Raw genomic sequence first — 19,556 nt, 5'->3', positions numbered from 1 at the left:
AATTACATATCAGAAACCTATTCAACACTGTGGATTTACATCACAGTAGATATTGATGAATTTCTGGCTGTGAGTATATATTTCCAGATTTAGTTTCCTTTTGATATAACAACAAGGGCGGGAAAGAAGTAGACTTTAAAGTTAATTCAAAGGTGGAGAAGGTTTGGCCGAGGATGAGTGTTCCAAGTGAAAAGGCAGTGTGTTGACAATAACTGATACACATTTGAATGGATGTTTTAAAGGTCACATGCAATGTAAAACACAACTTTGCAGATTCTGATACTTTTCGGTATGCACTTACTGGAACAAATCATCGAAAATGCCAATTCAACCTATAAAGCCAAAAAAATATGCAAAGAAAAAAAGACTGTGAAATCAGAGTTCAAACAATTCATTAATTTTCCCCCAGTGGTGGGGAAAAAAGTGGTTTCAACAGCTACGTAGCTCTGCGCTCATAACTCATGCAAAGTGAGTAGGTTTGCAGAGCTTGAAACAGTATGCCTGCCCGGAGTATGAGGTTGTGAGCAGTAGTCAAATCTTTGTTGTATACATGAACAAGTAAATAATCTACTCGTTACATAAAAAAAACAAAAAAAAACATGTTGATTGTGACAAGCAGACTCTTTCACAGGGAAAACTCAATGTCTGGTTTATTGACACCTATTTGTCTGCCTGCCTGTCTGCTAATGACAATATGCAATGCAGGACTTCAATTACTGACCATTTGCAATTTGAAATTAACGCCTATCGGGCTTAGAGGCCACGAACAAAGAGCTGGCTATACATATTGGCAAATGAACCAGTGGCCAATGACAAGCCATTGTTACACATAAGTGCACATCCACCGACCCTGACTGGGTTTGGTATTGTGACTACTTCATTTCGAGGGAGGTAAACCCAAGCACAAAATATTGCACTTTTGATTTGTGATTATACACTTACAATTGTGTTTATTTGTTTTTTCACAATGACCAATGCATTTTATATATCATGAACAAGTGATAACTTTGTTTGGATTATGTTTGATTTTTTGGTTGCATGTGACCATTAAGTATTGGGATCATAATCAAGGAGAGATGTAATGAAAAGTTATGGTTTGATATTTTTTAAATCCATGGAGAATTTTTATAATATTACATCACTTGTACTGGAGAAAATGTCCCACATCAAATTAGTTCAAGCAAAATCTCTACAGTCATATATAGGATTGTTTTTACATTTGGATAATGGCTTCTTCGTGTTTGTTGGGAAGAATAATCATTATTATTGGTTGTTTTGTGAAATTTGGGAGTCAGAGGTATGGTTATAAATACGCTACGGTCACATTTTTGGCTTGTTTGTGTAATTTCAGACTTGTACTTCATTGTTACATTTGCACTTCCAATACACTGAAAGCTAAAACTATTCATGGTCATTACTCAGCCATTTGCATGAAACATTTAAGGTATTTGACCTGTGTGTATTAGATAATGAGGCTCAACAAATGTGTTCCAAGATTGGATCTATTTCTTACCTTGATGTGATGTTTATAATTTGATGCTGCCACTAAACATTCTCACGTTCATCAGCAGCATATTTCTCTCAAAATGGATTGTTGTTTCAATTAACCTCCACTCCATGAAAATGGAAAACTTGCTTTCACGTTCTTTCAGTTCATTGTGATTCTGGAAGGAGTTACTTGTGTTATTAATATTCTAGTAATACTTCATGACAGGATGCATTGTGATGAAACTTATGCCAAAGCATTTTACCAACAACTCTCAGCATAGCAGATTATCCCAGAGGAAATTCTCTTTTATCAAAAACAGCCTCTGAAAACTGAATATATACAAAATTCATAGAATTATACTCGCATATATATGTGAGAATGACAGGTAATAGTTTGCTCAAAATCAAGTCATGCCATAGTACCATGATTTGTGTTGTCCTGTGCCATACACATTCCATGATGATACAAATGCAGAAATGGCCCAGTATTTGGTGGAATAACTGAGAAGTGATGGTTTGTTGACACTCAACTTGATTTAAAGGTGTAACATTTGTACATTAGCATTCTCTTTCTGGAAGTTCATATTTATTCAAATGTGTTGTTTCATCAAATTGTTATGTTTTATCTGAAACTGATCAAATCCATACAAATGTGTAAAACCATTCACAAATCTATTGTAGGTGAAAACAAAGATGTCAACAGTCCTAAAATAGAGGTGGAGGCCTCCAAGGATAGCTCGGATCCTGATAAAGGTTAATCACCATATATTCAACAGATTTATCAAGCCTATGCTGATTCTTCACTTGTGGTGTTCCACTTTCCGAACTATCCCTGGACAGTGTTTGAAATTAAGTATGATGGTCATGGGGTCCGAGACATAGACTTAATATTGAAAGGGGATCCCAAGTGGCGTCAGATGTTACTGAATCAAGCAACAGGGATCCCATGACCCTCTTAATTTCAAACACAGTAATTTGCTGTAAAGAATCTATCATTCAGATACTGTAAATCTTGAAATTATTGCCACAGTAAATTAAATGCAAATAATGTTTGTAGTCCTTGACTGCATTAATCAAACTTCACTCACAATAATGACTGAAAACATGCCTGCATCACTTCGGATATTGGAATACCAGCTTAAATATGGAAACAATCAACTCTATGTGCCACATCATGGTTTATTGAGCAGCAGATTTAAAGAGTATATTCCAGGAATGTACATGTTATTCAAAGTGAGTTCCACTCACTTGTGACCGAGATGAAGAAGTGCTCCATGTTCGGCTTTATAATATTTATTCTCAGATATGCATGCCCTGTCTTAGTTGCCTGTGTAAGTTTGTTGACACCTTCTTTGCATACCAATTAGTGAAATAGTGTTTAATCATGGTTTTAAATAGTTCTCTATAGTAGTAATTGGTGCTGTTGATTGATGGATGGAATAATGTGTTTGATTAAGGTAAGGCTTAAATTGTTGATATGTAAATCTCATAAAAACCATTTTGTCTCAATGTTGAATTACACCTAAACTGAAGTTACGTTGATACTGAGACACACTTTTGTCTGTCAGGTAATCATGAATGGAGGTGCTTTAATTTCAAGATTTACAGTAGATATAGGTCAATGCTTTTATTGCTCTCAACATGAACAGCACACTCTGCAATAAGTTCCTTTGTACAAGTGATGGTTAAAGGCAAGAAAATGACCACACCTGCATATATTTATATGAGCAGCCAAATATATCATAATTCCCACAAACACCTTATCTCTTTTATATTATTGCCATGAATCCTGTACTTTAGTTGTCTTTACCCTTTAGAAATCTCCAGATTTTCAAGAGAAGTAATCTTCACTGTCAAGTGTGTCCATGATCCAAGTATCAATTGTCCATGATCAGTACAAACACCTCATGGTATGCGAGGGTTTGAAAAACTTTGCTTTGTATGTGCTAGAGTGAAGAAACAAGATCTTTCACATTAACAAATATATAATTAATGTAATATAGTCTTTGAGTTACACTCAGAAATTTTTATACAGTTCTGATCCAAATGGGATACCCTTGCATAGACATGCAAAATATGAAATTTACTCACAATTTTGAAAAATATGGGTTTGCATAGTTATTCTAAAATAATCAGAAAGTGGCACTACTGAGAATAAACTTTTCTTGATATAGCAAGATGTATGATGACAAGTTATTGGCATACATAATCAAGCTATGTTCTCCAAAATATGGGTATTAACTTCACCACATGGTTACTGACTGTCCCAGTCCTAACTCTTCTGGCAAAACACAATCCTGGGACTCATGCTGGAGAACTGCATCGGCAATATAGAATGGGAGTCTAGCTCTCCACCAGCACCTTCGGAAGCAGGCTCCTGCTAGAAAGGCATTTTGTTTGTTGAAATTTTTCATTTTCAGTATATTCTGACACTGGCATGAAAAAGGTTTAAAACAGGCCAAACAGTAGTTAAAACTGTTCATTATTCAAACAAAGCTACCTCTAGAACATCTGAAACACCAGCTTTCACAATAATTTTATCTAGAAAGGGTAATCTAGCATGTTATGTTTTGGATAACACTTCCTCAGAAAAGTACACATTCTAGTAGCTTTGTTTTGTTGATTCCCACCTGGGGTTTGAACCCACACCCTCAGAGTGAGGCACCTTGGTGCCAGCACACAGTCGTGATATTCCTACACGGGTAGCAAGTAGTTTTTTGCTGACACAATTCATTATTGGTAGTTCACAGTGAAAAGGACTTCTGTTGAAATATCTGAAGATTTTAGCATCGTAAGAATATTTAACACAATATTTGGTGTCTCTCTGAATCACCCAGCACCTATCCTTCATTCCCAGCATTCTCTCTCTCTGTCCAATGTTGCTGTATTGTAGCATGAGTTAAGCCAGGACTCTTGCATGCAAACTGTGCATGAGAAGCTTTTGAACAGAAGAAATATTCATTTATGTACATTTGTTTATCAATGAATGTCGAGTTTATCACAGTGATAGCTATAGTCAAGAAGGTTCTTCACATTTTCTTTATTCTTTTCAGCATTTAACCTTTCTTTGCAAACTAACATGCAACCCTCATTTATTAATTTGGTACATTAATATGAACCTTATTTTGACTTGACCAATATTGAGCTCAATGCAATAACAGTTTTGATTAGTGAGAATGATACCTCACACTGATTGTCTTGAGTGATCATACTGAGTGGGGCTGGTTCTCAGTGTGTGGGTGTCTGAAATCCTATGCAATTATGTAGCTGTAGACTCTGTTGGCCATGGTAAGTCTATCACATCAGGAATGATCCTATCTGAACCTGTTCAGCACTACGCTTGAAATGCATTTGGTTTACCATATCTGGGTAGGTCATGTGTTGAGAGCTGTGTATTACAACAGTTCTATAGCCTAATAAAAGGCTGTTGCCCAAGCAGAGTCTGCAATAGGGCAATGGCGTTGTTGCATTGAGCTTCATGGCATGTTTTCACTTTTCAGTTGCTGTATGTGTGGGATCACAGACAAATGAGAACTCATAATTTTCATAGCCAGACAATGTACACTGCATATTAATTTCATGGTGTAGTGTTTGGCTGCAAGGATTGCATTCTTTGCAGGCCTTTCCAAATATTCTATTTTTTTGCATTCCATATTTTGCCAAGGATATTAATGAGTTTTGGCCTTTTTTATTATTTACTTAGCACCACCATACAGCTGGAATATTGCTGTGTGCACATGTCAAACAACAAACAAAGTTTGTTAGTTCAAGTCATGCAATTAATATACCTTCTGAAGCCAGAGTCAGGGAGTGGAAAAGAAGTTAGGGCTCTGTGATACCATCAGTTCTCCGGACTTAAAAAGTTTTGTCACACATGTTGCATGTTGTTGTTAACTGTTATGAAGTATTGGGACTAAGGGCAGTGGGGTAGCCTAGTGCTTAAAGGATTTGCCTATCATCCCGAAGACCTGGGTTTGATTCCCCACATGGGTACAATGTGTGAAGCCCATTCCTGGTGTCCCCCACCATGAAACTGCTGGAATATTGTCAAAAGCAGTGTAAAACCCACCTCACTCACCCCCTGTATTGCTTAAATCCATATTTACAGTTGTTTTAGTTACCTGAATGCATGATGCATATTTGAATCAAATAATAGGTAAGACCAAACACGCACCTGTATGCCATCAGTGTAGAACTTGTACAGCTGGTATCTATGATATGATAGTTATCACTCTTACTTACTATTGCAACCTGTGAAGGTCCCTGGGTAGAGCAGGCCTTCAGCAACCCATGCTTGCAATAAAAGGCGACTATGCTTGTCATAAGAGGCGACTAACGGGATCAGGTGGTCAGACTAGCTGACTTGGGTAACACATGTCATCGGCTCCCAATTGTGCAGATTGATGCTCATGTTGTCGATAACTGGATTGTCTGGTCCAGACTCGATTATTTACAGACCGCCGCCATATAGCTGGAATATTGCTGAGTGCGGCGTAAAACTAAACTCACTCACTTGCCTACTATTGCTGTAGCCTTTGTTAATGTCTCTGAGAATGATCCTAACTGAAAGAAGTGTATGTTTCAGGCAAAGACAAAGATGATGATGCAGATGAAAGCAAGACAGCAGGGACCAAGAAGTAGATCAGTTCATATACTGCATGGGAGATGAATGTCACACAGCTGTTTCAAACAACATTCTGTTCCAAAATTCACTTCATCTTTCAGATCTTATGATACAACATCCATCAAGTGTGCATGTTTTAAGTAGATTATCAAAATGGAGAACACAACATCTGCCTTTAGTTAATTATTACTCCACATTTCAATCCAGGATGAACATGTGTCAGGTTCAATAATTGATCAATTATTGATCCTTCTATCTTGGAAGATAGCACATTTTCCACTTGTATTCAAAGGTAAAGGACATGGCATTATCATAATATCTTTTCTTATCATGTCCTGTTTGATAGAATAGAAACATTTACAGATATCCTGTTTTATGTGTGTAAGGGCCTGGTCATTGGGATGAGTGGATGAGATCATGAAAAAATAACATTTCTTTTTGTGTATTTTCAAACAAACATCTTATTAATGTGAACATTGTGTAAGACTAACAGTTAGTTATTTGTTCTCCATAACTATCACAAAGAATTGACTCTACATATTGTGTAAACATTTGGTATGTTTTTATTGGATTGACTCGGCAGTCAAAGCCAGAGGACTTTAAGACATAGTGGACTTCCTGGAATGATAACCTATTGACCTAGTGAAGAATTTAGGGGGTGGGGGGTGGGAGGTGGTAGGGGTGTTTTGACAGTTGCTTGAAAATGGAGGAGCAGGTTAATGCTGTATCTAACTCCTACTCCTGGTCAGGAATCTTATCCTAGGAATGCATAATTAGTTCTTGAATCCTATGTTAAATATATTTTCTTTACATCAACAATATGTAGTTTCTTGAATAGTCAAATTGCATGTTTAGCTTTGTAAGTGTCTCTCTCAAAATTGTTGGTCTGCAAAACTGAACGTTGACATGTATGCTCCTGTTTATGGTGACATCCTCTCTTGTTCAGATTCATGGGATTTTAATGAAACAATTGCAAGAATTGTATGGTTGTGAGGTGACATTTTCTGTTCAGTGAATATTACTGTACTTATACACAACCATATACAACAACAATACACACATTCTTGTTGATTAATAATCAGGAAAATTTAAGATTAATTTGTGCTAATAGTAGTACATGCTTATCAGAAAATACGTGAATAGCAACTCACAGCAAGTTTTAAGAAATGACTGTCTTTGTTGGCACTATCCAACCATTCCAGAGCCACTGCACTATTTTATGCTTTGTAATAGTGCTATGATAAGCTGTTGTATTTGATTTTGCTCATGGGACTTTCAGTTAAGATTACAGTGTGCTGAAGACGATGACTACACAAGGCCATTCAGTGTTCTTTTAAAACTATTTATTATTTCAGACTTTACAGCTGAAATAAATTTGTTTCATACACTTGTTTTATGTTCATACTATCAGCTGACTCAGATAGACAAAGTGTCAAATTTTAAAACTTATCCTATCTCACATTATGCATCTCTCTTCCTCACTTGGACCATGTGTGGAAACGTGCTGTCAGCTAAGTTGCATTAAATCTTCTTGGCCTCTGACCACCCGACCTTTGCCCCCGCCATAGACACCTGCCAATCATCTTGCTCGTGCAGCCGTCTCAGCTGATCATGTGACGACTTGTACTTGTTATTTTCTTTCTTGTCGCACCACAGTGTGGACGCGTGTTGTCTCTATGAAGATACAATTTGGAATTGTGAATAAATATGGTTGGATCTAAAGAGACGGTATCTAAGAAGCGTACACGTTGTAAAAGAAACGTCTCGGCGGCAGACCCTCACAACTTATGTGTGGATTGCGTAGGCATTTGTGATAGGTCTATGCATTTGTGAGACGGTTGATGAAAGCCATAGGAACTTGCGCCCAGACTTGGTGATATCAATGGGAGAGATCAGCTGCAGTTATTTGCCTTGGTCGCACATCACTGAGCCTCCTCTGAATCTCATCTCACGGGTGTTCTATCGGGTTTAAGACTGGACTGAAGGCAGGCCATTGAAGAGTTTGTGTGCCGTGTTGATGAATAAAGTTTCGAATTGCTCTGGCAGTATGAACACATGTGCTGTCCTGCTGGAAGACGTGGTTTCCATGATGACCAAAATGTTGCACGGCAACGGCCTAGTTTGTGATTGAGAGCAATGCACACCATTTGCTTGGACCTCCCCACGAGCCTCTTTCCAGGACACAATCATCTGCACACTGCTCCCCGTGTAGTCGCCACACTCTCACGCTGTCATCAGTAAGGACTGTCGTTGGTGAAGACTACAGTTCACCACTGGCGTTGATGCCAGTTCCGATGATGTATGGCCCACAGGAGACAAAAACACGAACTTGTGAAAAAAATGATTCATATCTCTTAAGGAACCATACTGATTTTAAACAATACATCAAGATTCAATTACACATGGAACACACCAGTTGTCTGTTGCTACTGTGTCAGTATACGCACATTAATATACCACAGATGTGTATAAAGATGGGTAAGAGTTCCGCTCCCCGCTTGTAATGGCATGATACCAGCTGGGTTTGATGTTAGAATAAAATTAAGTAATCAGGACAATAATGAAATTATGAAATACAAACATAGGAAAATGAAACAATATGAGTATCGAACCAGTGATTGCTCCACGGAAGACGAAGAAATGCAGTAGTGCAGCTTCTAAACGGCATGCTATAACCTAAACATGGATTTGTTGCTGTGAGGAACTACAAGAAACTAAAAGTACATGCTACAGGATGACTAATTGTACTCGCTATTAAAACGGGCACTGAGGTCTGAGTGCCTCTAACCTTTCGAATGCTGATTGATTTGTAACAACGCAACTATGCCAGGTATGTTTGGTCGAATGTCATTTGCCATTCGGCATTAAAAAAATCATAATGTCACAATTATTTCCAAAGTTTATGTTCCAATCATTTCAAGGAAGTATACTCATGACAAAATTTAAGGGACGCATGAAATAGTTGTGACTTTTAATCTTTGAATCAGTAGTGAGTGAGTGAGTTAATAGTTATCGTCACATCGGCAATATTGCAGCCATATCGTGACGAGAACAAGTAATGATGACATTGTAAAATGAACAAATATAAGAAACTAAAACCCTGTTGACAAAGAACAGTAAAACCACTAATATATATCACAGATATCCATTTAAGAGTAGTAATTGAATCTAAAACAGTTTAACTATAGTGGACAATACAATATAAAAATGGGCTATAGATTGCCCACAACTGAAGGTAGACACTAGGGACCATGGGGACTTACATTACTTTTGCTACCTGCATGGATCCCAGCTGGATTTACACCAGACCCTCAGTCGTTAGCAATTTAGGCACATCTAGCCACACATTTAAAAGGACATATATACTGTGCTTAAAATATCGGAGAGTTTGAATTTACTTTGAAAGTTTGTGGACTTAAGTATCCTCCCAGGAGGACAGTAATTTTACAGTACTTCAACCCCCCTCGAGGATACAGCCACTAACATTCTTAGTTATCGATTTAAACTTCCAATCATAAAATATTTATCTATTTACAAGTCTGCTATCAAATCTAAGTCTTTTAAAAATGCTAGAATTAAACGAGAACTTATGGTACTAAAAAGATCCTTCATAGTTCGTGATTTGAAATATTTATCCCTTGTGATGGAGTATTCGACACAGTCAAGCAAGATATGCTTGACCGTGATTATTTCATCACAAGGGATGCAGAACGGAGGATCCTCACCTTTCGACAAGTATTCATGAGTATATCTCGTATGGTCAATACGACATCGCCGCATGGTGACCTCTTCAAATCTGGACTGACAACCCAAGTAGCTATAACCAACATAAGGTTTTATTGCATGTAATTTATTTATACCCACTTGGGTGTCCCACTTCTTTTGCATCAGATCACGGATATAAGATCTAATGGCAGCTTTATAATCAGTGTATGGAATAAGAAGTGGTGTCACAGATTTGTTGAGAGCTGCCTTAGCATCAAGGTCAGCCAGTGAGTTACCAGAGATTCCAATATGGCTGGGTAACCAACAGAAGACAATGTCGTATTGGCCAGTAGCAAGATCATTATACAGTTCAATAATTTGTATTAAAAGTGGATGTGTACAAGAAAGATTTTTGATAGCCTGAAGGCAAGACAGAGAATCTGAAAATATGATATATTGTTTATATTTAGGGTGTCTTTGAATATATTTAAGAGCCGTTAATATGGCGTTTGCCTCTGCAGTAAAAATAGAGCTGTTATCTGTTATTCTAGTAGATATTGTTCTGGATCCAATGATAGTGACACAAGCCACTGCGTCGCCATCCTTGGACCCATCTGTAAATAAGGATTTATAATTACTATACTTATGTTTGAATTGATTATATTCTTGTTTATACTGTAATTCATTTGTTTCTGACTTTTTAAATAAAGTTAATGTTAGGTCAACTTGTGGCCTAACCACCTGCCAAGGAGGAGAAGAAAGAAGCTGGGAAGGAGCTATATTATCCAGCTCAATGCCGGCAGCAGCAATAAATGGTTTTATTTTTAAACCAAGAGGCGGCACAAGAGAAGATTTCTTATTGTATAAATCCTCATACAAAGGATTGAAGACACAGCTGAATGTAGGGTTTGACTCACTGGAATATAGTTTTGTTATATACTGTAAAACTAATTTTATACGGCGCTGCTCAAGAGATGGTTCATCAACTTCGACGTACAGGCTGTCAACAGATGAGGTTCGAAAGGAGCCAAGACAAAGTCTTAGAACTTGATGATGAACAGAATCTAAAAGTTTAAGGTTGCTTTTGCTGGCTCCACCATATACAATGGAGCCATAATCAAGTTTTGAGCGGATCAGTGATCGATAAAGTTGCAGGAGGGTAGCTTGATCACCTCCCCACTTTGAATTAGACACGACTTTCAATAAATCAAGTGCCTTCAGGCATTTAGTTTTTAGGGATTGGATGTTTGAGAAAAGTTAAATGTGATTAAAAAATCAGAGCTAAGAACCTGGCCTCCTTGACTACTTTGATGGGAGTGCCATTTAAGAACAGTTCTGGGTCCTTATGTGGTTTATATTTACGGCAAAAATGTATGCAATTAGTTTTTGATTTAGAAAATTTAAAGCCGTTTTCAAGACACCATTTATCCATTTTGTTTAAACACAACTGTAGTTGGCGTTCAATGGTATGCATTTTTTTGCCACGACAAGAAATATTAAAATCATCCACGAAAATTGATCCATCGATTGAATCATTTAAAACCTTTGATAAACTGTTGATTTTAATTCTAAACAATGTGACCGACAAAATACTACCCTGTGGGACACCCTGATCCTGACTGTAATGATCAGACAGGGTTGAACCCACTCTAACTTGAAATTGCCTGTCATTTAAAAAGTTAGTTATAAATTGAGACAGACGGCCTCGTAATCCAGTGATGTAAATCTTTGAAAATCCCATGTTTCCATGTCGTGTCGTACGCTTTTTCTACATCAAAAAGGATCGACACTGCATGTTGCTTATTTATTATGGCATTCTTAATAAAAGATTCCAAACGCACGAGATGATCGATAGTACTTCTGTTTTTACGAAAACCACACTGTGTATCTGTTATTAGGTTATTGGTTTCCAAGTACCAAACAAGTCGATTATTTATCATGCGTTCCATGGTCTTGCAAACGCAGCTCGTTAGTGAAATGGGCCTATAATTGGAAGGATCAGAATGATCGCGTCCAGGCTTGGGGATCGGAACAACTATAGCATCGCGCCATGACGAAGGGAAAGTTCCACTTGTCCAAATGTCATAAAAAATATGTAAGAGTGTCTCCAAACATGATTCAGGTAAGTGTTTCAGGAGTTGATAATGGATGTTATCAGCTCCAGAAGCAGTGTCGTAGGCCTGATCAAGAGCAGTATGAAGCCCATGTATCGAAAAGGTTTCACTGTAGTCTTCCCCATTATCTGAATTGAAATTAATAGCTTTCTTTTCTTGCTGTGTTTGATATTTTTGGAATTCAGGTAGATAATTAGATGAGGAAGAATGTTTGGCTAACGTCTCTCCAAGCTTATTTGCAATATCCGATTTAGTGGTTAGTAACTGTTTCCCATCTTTTAGATGGTGAATGCTAGATTTAGAGCCCTTACCTTTGATTTTCTGGATCATATTCCACACCTTTGATATCGGCGTACGCGCATTGATTTTTGATAAATAGTTTCGCCAAGATTGCCGTTTACTTTGCTTGAAAGTACGCCGTGCTGTAGCATTGATAATTTTAAATTTATCTAAGTTGTGGACCAAAGGATGGCGACGGAATAATGTTCAGCTTTCTTCCGTGCCTTCCTAGCCTGTTTACAGTCATCTGTAAACCATGGTTTTCGGACATGAGGACCGGAAAGGACTTTGGGATACATTCATCAGCAATTTTATTTAATTTATCTGAAAAGCATTTTATGGCATTAGGGGCATCATTAAAAAGTTCAGGTTTGAGTTTGTCAGTGCAGCGAACTTCATATAATGGCCAGTTGGCCTTTTTAAAATTCCATCTTGATGATGGAGGAACATCGGATGCCATCACAGGCTTTAGTACTGTTGGGAAATGGTCACTTCCACAGAGGTCATCATGGACCTACCATTCAAATTCACTCAATAGGTTAGAGTCAGTAATAGATAAATCAAGAGATGAATATGTTCCTGTGCCAGGGTGTAAATACGTATTTGAACCGTCATTACAAATGCATAGGTCATTATTTGAAATAAAATCCTCCAGTAATTTACCTTTAGTGTTTGTATTACTACTGCCCCAGAGAGGGTTGTGCCCATTTAAATCACCCATGATTACATAGGGTTTAGGGAGTTCATCATACAGAGCCTGAAGATCAGCTTTCTGAACAGATGATGAAGGCGAAATGTACAAAGAGCAAAGAGTAACTGCAACATGCAAAGTAAGCCTTACTGCAACGGCCTGGACATTTGTTTTAAGTAGAACAGGGCTGAACATTCCGAACAAGGATTGAAGATCCTCCAATGGCTTTATCATCTGGAGGAGAAAAACAATGATATGCATTATATTGACGTACTTCAAAGTGAACTGTCTGCTTTAGATATGTCTCTTGTAAGCAGAATGCTGACGGTTTAAAATCTTGTACTAAAAGATGTAAATCATTCAAATTTGTCCTGAGTCCTCTGCAGTTCCACTGTACTATGGGTGACGAAGTTATCTCTTCGGGGTATTAACAGGAGAACGACCTCTCGCTCTTCTCGGGGGTGACAAGCTATGTGTTCGAAAATGGCTGCTTTCAGACACATCCATGTCCTCGAGTGATCCAAACTTATTGAACAGTTAGACCTGATTATTTGACCCTTTTTTGGACTCTTCCATTAGGGTTCTGTTTTGCAGATTCAGCTTTAGATTTTGATTTAGTTTTTGTAATTTGTTTCACATTTGTGGCAGATTTGGACAATTGAGTTGAGTGTGATAATGACTGTACTTGAGGTAAAGATGAATCCTTATCACAAGACGCCTCAGACTGAAGGATTTTTGACTTGAAGGAATGGTTTGTGAACAAGAGCTTTGTCGAGAAGGCCTCGCTTGAACTGCGGTAGATAGCAAAGTAGGTGCAGACGTCTTTTTCCATGTGTAGTCATTCTGGCAAGCAATTGTTTGAAGAGATACACGGTTTGTCTTCGGGCCTGAAAGTCGTGTAGATACAGTGGTGGTATAAGTAGATCCTGGCTGTTCTTGAGCTAAAACAATCTTCCGTGCTTCCAGAAAACTTACGTTACGATCATGCTTTATTCGAGAGATTTTAGATTGAAGTTTCCATGTAGGACATTCCTTTGACGAGGACGGATGGCTGCCTGAGCAGTTGACACACGAAGGAGGATTTGTACATGACTTGCCATCCTCGCATGTTCCACCACATCGATGACAAGCGGCTGGATTGCGACATGACTTAGATCCGTGGCCAAACTTCTGACAGCTGTAACATCTCAGGGGATTCGGGATGAAAGCATCTACTCTTAAGTTACAGTATCCAGCCTTAAGTGATTCAGGACGAGCCGGAAGACCAAATGTAAACAAGTACGTGTTTGTCTTGACCGTTTCATGGTCTTCCTTCATTGTAAACGTTTTACGTCAATAACATTTTGTGATTTTAATTCTGAGACAATTTCATCGAACAAAGTTTCATATTTGAGAGATATTATGAACAGAAAGGCACTGTATAATGTTATTGAGGACCCTACTCGTGTGACAAGAAGAAGCAGAACTTTATTAGATCCCGTATTAATCAGTAACAATGTTGACGTGTTTGACAGTGGTGTGATAGATTTCAGTAGTGACATAAGCGATCATAGGGGCACATCGGTTGCCATCAACACTGCTACCTCTATGTCGTTATGTTATACCAGAGAGGTATGGTGTTATAACAAAGGTGACTATGAGTTATTGAATAGACGCATAACTAATACCGACTGGAATTGTGTGATAACAAACAATATTGATATAGATGAAGCAACATATGCATTTTATGATCATCTAGGAAATTTTATTAAGGAATGTGTTCCGTCTAAAAAAGTGACGATTAGACCAAATGACAAACCCTGGTACAATTCGGAAATACGACGTGAGTCAAGAAAACGTAATAGGTTGAGGAAAAAAGCAAGAAGAACTGATAGATGCGAGGATAAATTGGCATACCGTAAACAACGAAATAAAGTTAACAACATGAAGTGTTACGCAAAGACACAGTATTTTTCGAACCTTGATGAATTCATATCTGAAATGAGTAGAGAAAACAATCCTTCATATTGGAAAGTATTAAGAAGGTTAATTAAAGAATCAGGATCTATCAGCCTTATTCCGCCATTACGATGTAATGATACTGACGAGAGTCCAGATATATTTTCAGACTTTGATAAAGCGGAAGCACTAAACTCATACTTTGCATCTATTTGCAAATTAGATGAAAAAGACAAACCACTTCCCTTACTTGAATTGCGTGCAACTAGAAGATTGGGTCATATTGTAGTAGATGAACGTGAAATTGCTGATATTATTAAATGCTTACGTGTTAACAAAGCGACCGGACCTGATCGTATAAGTCATAAACTATTGAAATGTATTGCAGACTCTATTAGTAAACCATTGTGCCTTTTATTTAATAAATCGTTATGTTCTGGTACCTATCCCAGTAGATGGAAGGAAGCCCATGTCATGCCGCTTTATAAAAAGGGAGATAAATCTAGTTGTAGTAATTACAGACCCATTTCATTAATCAGTTGTTTAGGAAAAATCTTAGAAAGAATTGTCATGAAGCATATGTCTAATTATTTTCTGGACAACAGATTGTTATATAAATATCAATCAGGATTCCAAGTAGGCCATTCTACGACTCATCAGTTAATAGAACTATACAACAATATTTGCTCAGCTCTAGATAGACGTGAAGACTATTGCGTGGTTTTTTGTGATGTTTCAAAGGCCTTTGACAGATTATGGCACAGAGGATTACTGCATAAATTAATTAGCTACGGCATATGTGAAGAATTACTTAAGTGGATTCAGTGTTACATCAGTGGTAGAACTCAAAAGGTGTTTTTAAATGGTTCATTATCAAACCCCGAATCTCTTGCAGCGGGGGTACCCCAGGGATCAGTCCTCGGCCCCTTTCTGTTTATAGTATACGTTAATGATATTGCCGATGAACTAGACTGTGCTGCACGCTTGTTTGCCGATGATACATCAATGGGATTTTCATCTATCAATCACAGGCTTATGCAAGATACACTCAATAGGAATCTAGAAATTGTATCGTGTTGGGCACAACGTTGGCTTGTGACATACAATCCCAACAAAACAGAAGCTTTACTTTTCAGTCTTAAGAATAACAAATCAGTTCTGAATTTAGAATTTCAAAATCAATGTGTTCGATTCGAAAACTCTCACAAACATCTCGGAGTAATACTTTCTTCTGATTGTAAATGGAATGCTCATATTGAAAATATTGTGAGGAAAACGTCCTTGATGGTTTCATCAATGAGAAAATTAAAGTTCACGTTAAACAGAGACACTCTTAATAAAATTTATGTTGTATTTATAAGACCACATCTTGAATATGCTTGTGAATTGTGGGATGGTTGTTCGGTAGATTTAACTGATAAAATTGGAAAAGTTCAGTTTGAGGCCGCGAGGATAGTTACTGGTTTACCAAAGTATGCCACTAGAGAATCTCTGTTACGTGAAACAGGTTGGCAATTGTTAAAAGAGAGAAGAACATTTCGAAAACTGTCTTTATTCTGTAACATCTACAACAAGAAGGCTCCAGCCTACCGTTATGATCTTTTGCCTCAAACTGTTGAATCTAAGACAAATTATAATCTTAGAAACATTCGTGATCTTTCCCTGTCTTATTCCCGCACAAGTCTCTACAGTCAATCGTTTTTTTCATCATCTTCACAAACTTGGAATAATCTCCCCTTATATGTTAGAGAATCAGACTCACTTAAAAGTTTTAAATCGCATATAAGCTCACATATGTCAAAAGCACCAGGATATTTCTCATTTGGTAACAGGAAACTCAACGTAATTCAGACCCAGCTAAGATACTCAAAAAGTAGATTAAATGATGATCTTTGCAGAAATGGTCTTACAGAGAGCTCTGAATGTAAGTGTAAATTTACCTGTGAAAACCCTCATCATTATTTTATGAAATGTACTTTATATTCTAATTTCAGACAACAACTGTTTCAAAACATTAACAGAATTTGTAGCAATAGAGTACCAGCAAACCTACACTTATTATTAAATGGCAGTGCAGATCTTCCGTACCGTGATAATATCCAGATTTTTAAAGAAGTTCAAAAATATATATTAAAATCTAAAAGGTTCAGTGGCTTATTCTCCTTTTGTATATATCTTTCTATTCCTGTACATAGTTTGTTTCACTTCATGCATGTAAGCATTGTACAATGTATATAGGAGAGGGTTTCACTAAGTTGGGATAACTTGTACCCAATCCATTCTCTGGAATAAATATGTTTAAAAGAAAGAAAGACAATTTCAGCTTCGGTCATGTCCGAGAGACACCGTATCGCATCTCGCACAATCCCCTTGCTGCTGTTCAAAGTCCTGTGAGGAGAAACTTGCACAGGAACATTCGCTAAAGATTTGACCTGTGGAAAGGAGAATATGTAACTGAATGTGTTTCCTGCACTCAATCAAAAGACAGCCAGAACGTAACATTTTAACTTCTTTAACTTCCCCAGCTAAACCTTCGATACCCTTTGCAATGGCAAATGGATTCAGCTTTAGAGGATTTCCATCAGTGGAAGACATGACTAGAAATCTAGGCCAGTGATCAGAGTTCATTTTTTGTGTTGAAGGATCGTCATCTTCGGAAGAGAGTGAATTTTCTGGTACGTTTTTTGTAAGGGGGTGCCATGTTAGTAGTAGTTTTGTTTCATCCATCTGGCCCCCCACCCACCACGGAGTGTCAACAAGGACGATGCCTTACATCTGTGGATCTCAAACAGATGGCACCAAGGATACCAGATGGATATACTCAAGTAGAAACATATCTTAAAAAGACATATCCTACTAGATTGACCCATGAACCACCGCCTTCTGGCATAGGACTCTAGGCAATGTAATTCTATGACATGTTAGAACATGCAAAGTCAAAATGGTCAAAACTGTTCTAACCCTTTTTCAGTTATCAAAAATAATATCAATGCACAGGGCATGGCGTGACCAGCCGATTGATAGAATTGGGCCGATTCTACCACCCGTCTAGGTGAAGTAAGGGCCAAAGTGGTGTGTTGAGCAGAAGAAACACGGTTCAATCTCCCACTGCCCTCAACCACCAGACTACCGTCCTCCACCGACACGGGACGCAACCCACGACCAGCAATGGGGTGCTGTGGACCTAGTTGACCCGGGTCCACACGGGGATTTGAACAGCTCTTAGCGTTACCCAGCACCCACCACGAGGAGGTGACTGTTCACGGGTGCCATGAATCAGTAAGAGAAAAGTTCATACATATGAAAAGGCTTATGTCAAGTGATGAAAATCAGTATCGGGTGTGTCTGCCATGTCTCTGGAGAACTGCTTGGCATCGTCGTGGCATGCAGCGAATGAGTGTACGGATGGTACCAGTCGGAATTCTACGCCATTCTTCCTGGAGAGCCATGAAAAGTTCATCAAAATTGTTGGGTTGAACAGGTCTGTCCCGAACATTGCGGCCAAGAACATCCCAAAGATGTTCGATGGGGTTAAGGACTTTTTGCCGGCCAATGCAACACTCGGACACCTGCAGTCCTCAGTCTGTCCCGACAAACATGAGCGATGTGAGGACAGGCATTGTCATGCTTGAACGAGAACATTCGACCTGCTGTACGCGCAAAGGGAATCACAATTGGGTTCAAGATCTCGTCACGATATCGTACACCTGTTATCCTGCCATCAACACGCACAAGATCTGTTTTGTGGTTAAAGATAAACCCACCCCACACCATGACAGAGCCCCCTCCATAACGATCATGCTGTTTGATGGTGCAGGCACCATGACGTTCCCCAAGCTCGAATTCGACCGTCATTATGGTCTAGTGTGTACCTGCTCTCATCACTAAACATGGTGTTTCTCCATTGACGTACGGTTCTTCCTCCATGGCTCCGTGCCCACTGCAGTCTCAAACGCTTGTGATGCTCAGTCATGTTGATTCCAACCAATGGACGGCGGCTTTTTTAGACCAGCCGATTTAAGACGATTACGCACTGTATGTGACCAAATTCTGACCTTAGTTCTTCGCCTGAATTCCGTATTGATTTTGGAGGAGGATTTGAAGCTGTCTCGCAGAACAATAAGGCATAGGGTCTGGTCATCCCGTGGGGTGGTTTTCTTTTTCCGTCCCCGACCACGCCTCATTTTAACGTCACCAGTCACTCTATAGATATTCCAAAGTCTGGATATCACGCTAGCAGACTTGTGAAAAGTTGTTGCAACCTGTCGTAATGAGCTTCCACCATTAACCATGCCAATTGCCTTCAATTTCTGTACCAAAGTGAAGTACTGTCTCGCCATATTAACAATGTTTTTAACCGTTGTGTTTGACAGTGTACATACATGTAACGTGTAAATCTAAGTGCATGTAACTTCAGGAGCATGTAGTGCACGTGCATGGAAAGCATTATGGTGAGTTTGAGTGAACTGTTCTTCACGAAATTGATAACACACGACGCTGAAGTTAGTAAACAGAAATTTTGAATTGCCCTGAGAAACATGCGTTAACTTAAATTTTTCCGTGAGTATATTTACCAACAACATTTTTGTGGTGATTCACAGTCTCATGGACGTATGTAACAATCACATGATCTTCACCCGAAAGCACAATGGAACCTGATCTTGATGTCAAACATGCAGTTGTGCCCAAAGCTTACCATGTGATATTCAAAGAACAT

At 38.4% G+C, this 19,556-nt stretch overlaps 1 protein-coding gene across 2 annotated transcripts in view; it reads left to right on the top strand.

Moving 5' to 3' along the window:
* The window catches only part of LOC137298855 (outer dynein arm-docking complex subunit 4-like), a 59,105-nt gene extending 51,606 nt beyond the window's left edge, over positions 1-7,499 (top strand). For both annotated transcript variants that reach the window (XM_067831187.1, XM_067831188.1), the window contains 2 exons: positions 2,170-2,241; positions 6,074-7,499. In XM_067831187.1, the coding sequence (XP_067687288.1) occupies positions 2,170-2,241; positions 6,074-6,129 (128 nt within the window). In that variant the 3' untranslated portion in view covers positions 6,130-7,499. The remainder of the gene's footprint in view (positions 1-2,169; positions 2,242-6,073) is intronic.
* Positions 7,500-19,556: the final 12,057 nt, after the last annotated feature.

Source organism: Haliotis asinina, chromosome 10 (genome assembly GCF_037392515.1).
Source record: "Haliotis asinina isolate JCU_RB_2024 chromosome 10, JCU_Hal_asi_v2, whole genome shotgun sequence".
NCBI classification, from domain to species: Eukaryota; Metazoa; Mollusca; class Gastropoda; order Lepetellida; family Haliotidae; genus Haliotis; species Haliotis asinina.
Note: the sequence above shows the minus strand (reverse complement) of the source record. Positions and strands in the feature narration are given on the sequence as shown.